The 11,681-nt window shown below is 38.1% G+C and overlaps 1 protein-coding gene across 1 annotated transcript; it reads right to left on the bottom strand.

Moving 5' to 3' along the window:
• Positions 1–5,044: 5,044 nt before the first annotated feature.
• Positions 5,045–11,652, bottom strand: ENKUR (enkurin, TRPC channel interacting protein). The gene is made up of 5 exons (XM_015853267.2): positions 11,496–11,652; positions 11,134–11,279; positions 8,198–8,424; positions 7,302–7,448; positions 5,045–5,443 (listed from the first exon to the last, which is right to left on the bottom strand). Exons 1-5 carry the CDS (start codon positions 11,561–11,563, stop codon positions 5,270–5,272), a joined length of 762 nt encoding a protein of 253 aa, XP_015708753.1. The 5' UTR covers positions 11,564–11,652; the 3' UTR covers positions 5,045–5,269.
• Positions 11,653–11,681: the final 29 nt, after the last annotated feature.

Genomic DNA, 11,681 nt, shown 5'->3' with positions numbered 1-11,681 from the left:
CTGAAGATACTCGTCCTGCTTTTCAGGTTCTTGTTATTAATACAGAGTTCTTTATAGCTGGACTAAATGCAAACAAAAATTTCCTTTTGTCCTTTAATACTAGAATAAACTTTATTTCTCCCATAATATTATGCAAATTTTCCCCCTAACCAGCTATTGAGAAGTACTGACGTTTACATGATAAAAGATTATTTTCAAGAAAAGCTGTTCACATCATATCCTGTGACAAATTCATCTTGCATAGCTATGAGAACCAGGCAGGAAATTGTAAATACATGGTGGGTCACACCCAATGGACTGAATTTAACTGTCTAACAGGAGCTTGTTCTCCTTTTAAAAGGAGTTGCTTACATGGCTTTCTCTTTCCCATCCCCACTTCCTCTTCCCCTCACTCCTCCCCCAAATAAACTAGAGCAAATTTGGGAAAATCTGAAAAACACATTTTATAGTATATTAAACAGATCAACAAATAACAGTTTAAGGACTCACTTTCCTCCCCCTCCCCCTCCCCCTTAAGTCTTAAGTTAAGTCATCTTTGATGTAATTTTGTTGACTTCACAGCTTGCTTAGAATAAACAGTGCAGTAACAAAAGCGTACTGAAAAAAAGAATCTGGACCAGCATGTTCTCCCGTAGCACAGGCATGTTAAATGTGCATGGCCAGCCAACCACCAAACTCTTTAGCTGCACAGAATCACCCACACCCTAAGAGCACTGGAATGCTGCACTGGATCATTTGCTCATTTTATGGCTTGTGTACAACAGACCAAAGAGCAGAGATTGCTTTTTCACTCTGCAGTACCTATAGCCACATGTTGAACAGCACTCATTTTTTCCTCTGAAGAGTAAACTATTATATTGCTTTCTGAGCTTTAGTATGGCTCTCAAAGCAATACTTAGAACAGTTCTAGAGGTACTTATTCATCCTTACAACAGCTCGGTGAAATAAAGGGTTGAGTCACCAGCATTTTCCATACGGGGACTCACACTTTGTGTATGGGCTCAAATTGCAAAATGAGAAATGCAGTATTAAGGGTTACCAGGGAAAAATCCAGGTACAAAACATTTACCATTGCGTTTCAAAGACAGCTTATGACAAAGATATGACTAAATCATATTGCACCAGGGAATAAGTTAAGTGACTTGATTTTCTCTTCCTACAACTGTTATTTTCCAATTGCTGGAACAAACGACATGAGTTCTGAGAGAACAGATTCTTTTGGTAAACAATTGGAATGTTCCCTCTATTGCATGGTCAGGATTCACCCCCAGATGATCGTATTTATTATTGGTACAAGCTCCAAGGAACTCTACTCACAGACGAAAGTTCTACTGTGCCAGACATTATGCAAAGAGCGAAAAAGGTGATCCATGCCACAAATAATTTACAGTCTAAGCAGAACAGAAGAACAAATAGCTACAGAGTGCCAGGGGTGCTCAAGGAAACTGCACAGGTCAATACAATAAAGTCTAATCTCAGATTACCAGCAGCCCAGCTATTAAATTCTTGGTAGGCATCACTGGAAAGGAACATTTAAGAAAGAATTTGAAGACAAAGATACTCTAGCACTTGTGCGAACTTCTCTGTGCTGTGAAGTCAATGTGGAGGAAGGCATGAGATAAGAATGAACAGTACTGTGATCAAACAGAAGTTCATCCCCATAGCAGCAAGGCACCAAGGATAGCCAAAATGAATATAATCTACCATTTGGCTGTGTTCACTTACATACAAACGGTTGTTAGAGATACAGTCTTGAAAAAAGATATTAGGTGTATATTTTATAACTTGGTGAAGGAGCAGTCATGTTTATCTCAGCACCATTTAAACAGCAGAGAAAAGATAATACAAACAAGAAACTCAACTCACCTTGTATTCATACCATAATGCCAGAGCTTAGCCTGGAGGATGAAAACTTTGAATTTACTCACACTGTTTACATAACATTATGAAACAAAAAAAAGCTGGAGCGAGATCAAGGCAGAATGAAATAAAAATGCAATCTGGGAATTCAGCAGCTGAGTATAAATGCCTCCCTCTGGTATTCACTCACAGGGAGCAATGGCCAGTCTGCCTGAGTTTGGTCAGGCTTAACACCCCTCTAGTTACTGAGGTGAATCAGATGCCAGACTCAGCAGCTGACTTCCCTGACTATGGGTAATGTCAGGGAACCTTAATAGTAGGTTTTGCCACCAGTCTCTCCTATAATTATATTTTTAATACTATAAGCATCATAAAAGTGAGGATGAAAGCACTGACAAGGAGTAGCATTTATATAGGCCTCTATTAACCTGCGTATAGGTGAAGTTTTCTTATCTGAATGATGTCTGACTTCATTAGTGCTGTTGTTTACTCTGAAACATATGCCAGCGAAAGGACTAGACTTCAGCTTTGTGGCAGAACAATCACAACAACTGTTTGTGACGCCAATTTTTTTACACAAATATGCAGAAGGCCAGAATGTGCCTTCCAAATACAAACCAAAAACCACAAACCAAACCCCAAAATTAAACAAAACACATAAAGAGACTTATGAAAATGAAATTATTGAGAAATTTCACCCTCACTATTTAATGAGGGGAATACAATTACTCTTCTACAAGGAACGTTTTGGCGAGCTCCCTTCAGACTTAGTGTCCAAGCACACATACAGGTCCCAAGAAGCCACAACACTTTCAGCCACATGGAGCCCATATGCTTTTACCAGCTCCGTCACTTGCTCGAGGCAGCTCTATCAGAGCCTTGCAATCAGGAACTCCCTGTCTTTGTGATGATGCCATATCTGATTCCTTACTTCCTGAATATAAATAGTTTCATTCTGAAGAACAGCCAGCCAGATATTTATCATAATTCCCTGTTGCTATATTTAAAAAAATAGATGAACAGTTTGTCATACATAACTTTCAACAGGAAACATTTTCAGTTTGTGGCACCGTAGCTTCTACTGACCAATACAGCATTCATATCTTCTTTACTGTGCATTTGATGATGGCTTACTAATGTAGTATTAATGATTTAAAAATACCTGGGTGAAAAAATGACTATTATGTATCAAAAGTATTTTGATTATTTTCTTTCTATTTAATTGCTTATCAGTAAGTGAGTAGTGAATTCAGAGAATGCTTCAGCTGGTAATACTGCTTACAGCCTGTGATCAGAACTCCTATAATGGTGGTTGGTTTTGCAAAATGAGGTTTTAACTATATTATGGAAAGTGGCAAGTCCCACCCCTCATTAAGCTCCATTTTACTGATACTGATTGATACTACAGTAAATAATCCAGCTGAAATTTAACTTTTATATTTGCAAAAATACATTGAATTTCTGAAGACCAAACCCTACCCAGACAGGACTGGGATAATTCTATGGTTCATCCCCAGGAATTATGAAATTATTTCCACCTGGAAATTTAGAAAGACCACATAGAAAAAATAACAGTAGAATGAAGAAACAAACACAACAATCCAAATTGTTCAAAACTCAGGTTTTTTTGTATGAAAGCATCCAAACAATCTTGAGTTTGTTTCTTTTTCACTCATGTGCAAACTGGTCACAGTTAGTAGAAAGGTTCTCACTTGCAGCAGTGTTTGAATTGCATTCTTAATTCACACAGTATCTTAGTTACATTAAGTTACACATTGCTTAGCTGCTCAGAATAAACCTCCAGCAGCTTGTGTGGCTATAAGGATGCCACAAAACAAAGATGAAGGAGGTTTGAAACTTCTGCTGAAGAAAACTATTTGAACTGTAAACAAAAACAGAGTAACAAAAGGCATCGTAATGTTATGTTGAAATGTTAAGAAATGTGTGAAATGATGTGTTTCTACATACTTGGTTTTTGTTTTATTTTATTTTAAACTAAGAAGACAGTTAAAAATGTTTTTTAACTGAAGAACATTATTTCCCTTAGCAGTAGAAATTCTTCTCTCAGGTCTGCACACTGACTTGCTTTTCCTCACTTTTGGGATATGCAAACACCAACTTTGCATTATAAGATAACACTGATGATAAAAAAAAACCCAGACCCAGATCTTCAGCCTAATTCAATCAGATGGCCTACCTGAAACTGAGAGCGAGGCAGTGGGAATGCACGCCATTTTGAAGTCAAAACTAACAGTCATGTTTGGTTATACAGCATTTCTTAAGAAAGGCATCTTGTACTTCATTAGCAGATAATGTGGCATGTTATTAAGTGATTATAGTGGTGCTCTTAACTATACTGTATAAATCATGAGTAAATAGTAAATGAAATTCATAGTTACGAAAACACAGTTTTATTCCAGATCTTTTATACCTTTCAAAAATAAACATTATTGCTTTCCTATATGCTAGAAACTACAAAATAGACATCTGTCTTTCAAGCTTCCCTAGCGTATGTCATGGACAAGCTTAAGATACACAAGAAATATAACCTAGAATCACCATTAAGTCTTCAAAGCTCTTTCCAGACAGGTTTAAAATTTGGCTTTTAGAAGATCAATTGGAATTCTTGACTTCGTCTGGTGCTGATGTCACTTATAAGGATCTCACAACAGCTGCTGGTGGAAATATTTGATGTAATATAGAAAAAGCTGTGTTTGGAAGCACAGGTTAACCAGTAGGAAAGAAAAGCTTTTTTTCTTTTCATGGAAATAGATGCAGTGCACTATGCCATTCTGCCTCATTTCTGTCTAGTCATGACTCAGATGCTTGTATATTATCTTGATTCTAGTGTTATGCATATAATAGCAATCAAAGCACATTTTTCTACTGTAGTTGTAGATTTAATACAGTAATATGGCAAAAACCAAACTAATATGTTTAGAAATATAATTATTCAAGCATTTAAGTAAAATGTAACAGCTCTTTAATAGCCAGACGAGAAGCCATCACACTCTGGATATTTACCAAGGTGTCTTCAGCAGTCAATTATTCCACTTAATTTGGGCTGTGTGAGGAAAGAAGTGTTCTGAACATACAGAACAGTATTTTTTATGCCTGATGTTTATAAGCATTTTAGTCGTTAATAAAAACTAAAAAAAAATAATAGATTAAATTAACGTTTGCATATGGTTATATTAAGAATTTTATTTGAAAAAATATTAGTTGTACACTTAAGAATTAGAGAAGTTGTTACAAATAACTAAGTAGCTGCATACTTCTATTGCTTGGATATTTCCTTCTGAATAACTTCAACTTCTTTTGAGCTTTGGGTTTTTGTTTGTTTTTTCTTGGAAGAACAAGGGTAGAGAAAGAGAAAATGAGGAAAGAGGCAATGTCTGAAAAACAGTCCTTACTCATTTGCAATGTAGATAACTTTGTGCTTCTCAATTACAGCTATGTCATGCTCCAGTTGCTTCATCTGTGATTCCAGCTTTTCTTTATTCAGCTTCTTGGGTACAGTGTCTATTTCTACTGAAAGGCACTGAAATTTGTGATACACTTCCTCCCATTTCTTCTTCAGCCCCTAGTGCCATTACAAGAAAAGGAAACACATGAGAAAAATGTAATTCATTAAAAATGATATGCACATAAATTGCTTTATTTTTGGTAAAATTGCCTTTGATTAAGTGCTGCTACAATGTTAAAATAACATAAACACATGGGCAAAGTTTAATAAACTTAAATAACTAAACAAAATTAATTTAATGTGTAAAAGTCAAGGCAGCAGCAACAAAAATAATTTGGATTCATTTTGATGTAACATGAAAAATGGTTTTCAAAAAACCTTTGTGCTTTGGGGAGAAAAATTTAGTCTTTAAGAGGCAAGTACCAAGCAATAGTAAAATGAGTGAATGGAGGAGGAGCTACAAAAACACTACACTGAAGGAAGTGTATCAGTGTGACTAACAGTAATCAACAGTCAACTCCGCAGCCTATCAGTAACTCAAGGAACGCTACATTTCATTTCCAGTCCTCAGCATCTTCAAGGAAAACTGTGCCTAGTTAAAAGATTGACTCTTTCTTGTTCTACGTAAGACACTTCCTACACTGCCAATCTACAGGCAGTTAGTGCTGACTGTTCAATTGTACCTAATTCTGGGGTGCTTACTGAGGAGCCATCAGCATTCATAAAAACTGCCTCAAAACTCATCACTCAGTTGACTCTTTTTTCAAAAAGGCAACAGGAATTATTTTACAAACTTCACTACAGAAACCACCCACCATAAACAGCAGCCTGGCTACTGTGGATACCTCTAGATAACACGTGGTGCAACTGACTTTAAGAGATCACAAGAACAGCAATACTTGAAACTCAAGCTCAAATTCCATGAAAATTTCACTCAGTTTACTCCACCAGCAGCATCATTTCCAGTAACAGAGACCCTCCCAGCTAAAAACCATTTCAACAGATAGACTGATTTCATGGCAAACTGATTTCCAAATTCATGTCCTTCTTCTCCACTATTATTGTTCATCTTTTCTACCATATTGGCTAACTTGATTATTGCCTTAATGAAGCTACATTTAGAAGCTTCTTTCTCTTACTCTTCTCTTACTCCTATCTTTGAAAATTGTTGTTTGGATTTTGCTAATTAATCAGTTAATCTCTGTCAGTGAGTTGGACGTCCATCGATCTACTCATTTGCTTCAGATGGACAGGCTAAAAGAGATATCAGTCATATAAGCTTAATTTGCATAGGAAGTTTGGCTAAAAAGTAATCATGATAAATACCGGTTCAAGATCTGGACATAATTTTTAAAACGTTTTTTTCTGCTTTTTCTCTTCTTTTCTACTTCTCTACTTCTTTTTATGGTATTATTTCATTTTAGAAAGACTCACTCACTAGAAACTTTCTGAAAGGTGCTATCCTAGACAGTTTGACAAATAGAATTTTCCAGTCAGAGTTCTACAAATACATGGCAGTTTAGTGCTATTCTGTTTTTGACACATTCAGAGCATGACCATGAGGTCACAAGATGAAGACAGAAACTACCAATAAGTGTAACAATGATATTTTACATCAGAAAAAAAATCCTGCTACAATATATAATACACATATATGTAAAATATATATTTTATGACTCATGAGTAGAGAGTCAGTTCTGTCTCCAGATCACCATGTGTCACTTTTTGCATTTCTCTGAAGCACTGCTGAAGTTCCAAGTCATTAACAATGGTACGAATCTAACTGAATTGAAAACTGGATAGATCAGCTCCCTTCAGCTTCATTTACAACTGTTCTATAGCTCCATCTAGTGAAAAAGTAGGCACTAATTTGCTTTGCTTAAAAATCTAATACAGTTTTATCGTTTATATGGACTTACTTTGCCTTATTAATCTTATGCACATATTACTGATTACACTAAATCAAAATATGCACCTGCAGAAGATTTGCCCTTTCTTCATCAGATAGCTGTTTCATGGCTTTTTTCTTCAGATGCTCCAAAACTTTGTTTTCATATTCTTCCTTAGCTTTCCTCTTTTCTTCACTCCTCTGGATTACGTATTTTGGTGTAGTACCATAATCCTACAAGGGTAAGGAAAAAGTGTCTTAATGTGCTTTTAAGAAAACAAATACATACCCGTCACATATAGTACAACACATTTAGACAGTTTGAAAAGGAATTTTGTGCCACTGAAGAACAGAATCTTAAATCACCATGTTCTTGGGAGTAAGAAACGTAATCCTCCTTGTAGTCTGATGAAAACATATAAACAATTTATATCCTATGTCTCACATTCTCACTCCCACCACCCTTACCTATGTACTTACCATACTGATAATGAGTTCCTTCATTAAACTCTAAACTGTTATTACCACACTTCATTTTAAATACCTTTTAGAAAGTTAGCAGGGCTGTTGACTACGGTGTCATCACCCCACTTTGCTCAATAGACCCTATCTCCGCCAGCACCTTGGAAAGACTGTTGCGTGAGCAGAAGCTGAAGAAACGGGCTCTGTGTGTCCCTACTAGATACTCCGTGAGCTCCCAATGCAACTCACAACACATCTGTTATTGTTTAGCAGCAACATTCTGCCAAATTTTTGCTGAGAGCATAAGCAAGGGAATACAGAGCAAAGGCAAAGCAGTACTCTACTGCCAGTGATTTCTGCTTGATCAATTTCATAGGCCTACCACAAGCAGCAGTGGTATCAAAACATCTAAAAAAATTAAATAAAATATTTTAAACATTTAATAGGAGAATGAAATAGAGAATCTAAAATAACTACCATCATCACTACCAGTACTTTCACTATAATTTAATACAACTTACCTTTTTTTTAGTATACTTTGGAACAAGTCCTGAAGGTTCAAGCAAGTATTTGTCTCCCTGTCTTCTATCAACATAAATATGTTGAGGCTTTTTAGGCAATCCTTTGATAGCAGCAACTGCGTTTGCTTTTATAAAATTCTTTTTACTCTGAAGTCCCATAACTGGGCGATCTGTCCTCCGTGGCACTGATAATTCAGGCAGTTTCTTACTCTCCTGTTCTTTTTTTCCTGTGAATTGAGCATGTAAATATTCTCGGCAATAACCTTATAGATCATTGCAGTTTAAAAAGAGAAAAATGATGCACAAAATTGCATAGAAGTAGAAAGCAGCTGTAACTACACTGAAAGGATTGACTGGGATTGTACTGTAAACTGGGAAAGTACTATAATGAAAACTAATATGCTTGTTGGGAATAACTGAAGCTTATGTAGCTTAGGAAATCCTGTGTTGTTTTGTAGATAAGTTTTCCATATAATATGCCACTCAACAGGACTTACTTAAAATGTAATGGAAACCACTTTTACCAGAGGTGCTCACTGTCAGGTCTCTGAGCACACACAGTAGGCCCTGCTAGTCCTGACCAGCATCATTTAGTGCACCACACTTCAGCCCAGCCCTGGGCTGTCAGTCCCTGTCTCATCCAGCTCTCAGGTGTGCCTGCCCTCAGACTCCTCCAGAAGTGCTGTGTGGAATCAGTGGACAGACCTGGCCTGCTGCCCTGCCTTGCCTGATGATCACAAGGCTACTGGCAAGGCTCATTTTCATCACTGTCCTGCTCTGCTTTCAAGCTTCTGCTGAGCTGGGCCTGCTACCAACTTTCTGTTGGTGAGGTCATTTTTAGGTCACTCTTAATTTCTGGCCTTCCTTAAGGAGCTGCCTGGCTCCTGCTCTTCTGTAATATTGCTTCTTACCATCCTTTCTCCAGAGAATGCAGGAACGCTTCCTTTTTGGTGTAATCCTTCCAACACACCAACACAAAGTTGGTAGTCTCCGGAGTACTGTGAGTTCAGTTGAGTGATGAAAGACAGCTTATTCCCCACCATTTTTCCCAACAGACAGAACTCCAACTTAGAGTCATTAATATGTAAGAGTACATTCCTACAACAGCTGGCTTCCTGATGCTGACCCCATGAACCAGTGCTTTTCTGAGTTTGTTTTGAAAGCTTGCCATAATTTAGTACTGTAGAACACAGGCTTAAATCTGTTTCTCTAAGGACATCACTTTGGAAAAAGGACCTCTGAGGCTTCTCAGTGAGCACCTGCTCATCCTTACCTGCATAACACTGGTGCACACACAATGTTTTAGGAGCCTCCACTTCTTCTATGGCCAATAACATAGTTTGGTTAACATGAATGCCAGAAACCAGTAATACAAGATGCCAATTAGGAAACATACTGTTTTAAAGGAATTACTTACTGAGTAATCAAACTCTCTAAGAGTGACATTATCCTAGAGTTCAGGAGAAAAAATAATTCGATCTTTCTGCTTTTTGCAATCTGCATTTTAACTGGAGAGATCAAACCCAATTTTTGAGATGACATAGGAATCATTAAAAATAAAAGCCATGATGCCACACAGACAGATGATAAATGTTTAAGTTCCAGGTGATGAAAGTGCCATACATTAAAAAAAGGCCGTTAAGCAATGTAAGTTTTCTGAGGTAGGTATGAAACTCCAACAAAAGCATAAGAATTTTCTGAGTTGATGATGTAGTTTGTTCTCAAGACCTGTTAGCATCTAACAGCAATGAGATCACTGCTCTGAATGGTAGCTATGATGTGTCAGACTCATTCTAAGGCTACAGTATGTCAGCTCTAAATGCAAACACACCAGTAGGTGTTTTTAATGAAGTTCTGAATTAGCAATTTGAAATAAAAATATTCTAAGTTGCTCCTATGAGAAAAACAGAGCAGAGTGCTGAGTGCCCAAACAGAGCCAGTTTGTAGTAGTTAACAGAAATTTTGCAATACTTAAAAGTACTTTTAATAAAAAGTACTTAAAAGGAACATTACAGACTGTTCCAAGTTATTGGTGAACCAGCATTCTTTCTTATGTTCATCTAAAACATGAGTGCAGCAATTTAACAAGTTCTTGAGCTTGAAAGCACTAATGATCAAATGCCATGAAGCATTACATTCCAGCATACTGAATGTTGTTCAGCTTTCCTGAAAATGAGATGATCTTTTGTAAAACCCACCTGGGAAACCGACAGGACTTCAGAGACCAAAACCTACCTCAGTGTTCTGATAAGGAACTGAACCTCCAAAGGCTCCTGTCATAGCCTATATTTTCAAAGCTAAAGTCATTTGCATGTACCTTACATGTTTTGGTGCTGATCCACACATCCTCTTAGATGGCATTTTTTTTAGTATGGTACTTTAAGCTCTTCTGCTTTTTGTTTGTTTGCTTGTTTTTTGCTTTTTTTCTTCTTCTTTTCCAGGCTAAAAACCATTTCAAGCTAAAACTTTATAATTCAATTACAAATTCTGACAGCAACGTACTTACAATTCCAGCAGTACTGAAGTCACTGCAGCATTGCAGAATGGGCCATGAATCACAGAATCACAGAATTGTAGGGGTTGGAAGGGACTCTAGAGATCATCGAGTCCAACCCCCTGCCAAAGCAGGCTCCCTACACCACGTCACACAGGTCGGCGTCCAGGCGGGTCTTGAATATCTCCAGAGAAGGAGACTCCATCACCTCCCTGGGCAGCCTGTGAAGCTGAACATGTGTTCAGTTTCTTACACCCAGAACTTCTAACGCCCAGAATTATGACTTGTGCCTGAAGACAGGGTAGTTCTATTTCTAAATTATGGAACTGCAAATTGAGCTATCAGGAGGGCACATCACGCTGTCAACACATCTTCCATCCTTAAATGGCTGCAGCTGAGAATGAACGCCCTGCAGTTCATGTGACCAGTGACACACACTTACTTGCTGGTAACGTGGGTCCCTTGGAGTGTTTCTTCAGGAAATCCTTTGGAGATGGCACTGCAACTTTTGCTGGCCCCATAGTTTTCCATTGCGCTTTACTTTGCCCTATTTCGAGCTTCACGGACGGCCGAAACGTTGATATGTACCTTTGATGTTAAAAAAATAGGCGTGGTGAAGTTAAAGGTCAGAAAAAGGCACAACAAAAGACTGCACTATTTCATTTTATGTCTTCCCAAAGCCATCATCCCATCACCTCCCTGCTACACTTCAGCGCTGCCTCACGCTGACAGCCCACACCCTCAGGCTTTAGGGCCCTACCGGAACCACAGCACCAACAAGTGGTGCTTTACATCCCCACGTACCTCGGGGGTTTGACGGGCTTCTCCTCCAGCCGTGGCAAGAGGTTATACACGCTCTCCTGTGCCGCCATCCTCCTCCCGTTCCCGTCTCAAGCTGCCGCCCGCTGTTGTTGTGGCCGCCGTCACCATGAAAACGCGTTACTGGGCAACAGCGCCACGAGGGGCTGGGCCACGTCGCGTCTGTTCCGC

Source organism: Coturnix japonica, chromosome 2 (genome assembly GCF_001577835.2).
Source record: "Coturnix japonica isolate 7356 chromosome 2, Coturnix japonica 2.1, whole genome shotgun sequence".
NCBI classification, from domain to species: domain Eukaryota; kingdom Metazoa; phylum Chordata; class Aves; order Galliformes; family Phasianidae; genus Coturnix; species Coturnix japonica.
The sequence above is the reverse complement of the archived record's forward strand: the minus strand, read 5'-3'. Positions and strand labels throughout refer to the sequence as shown.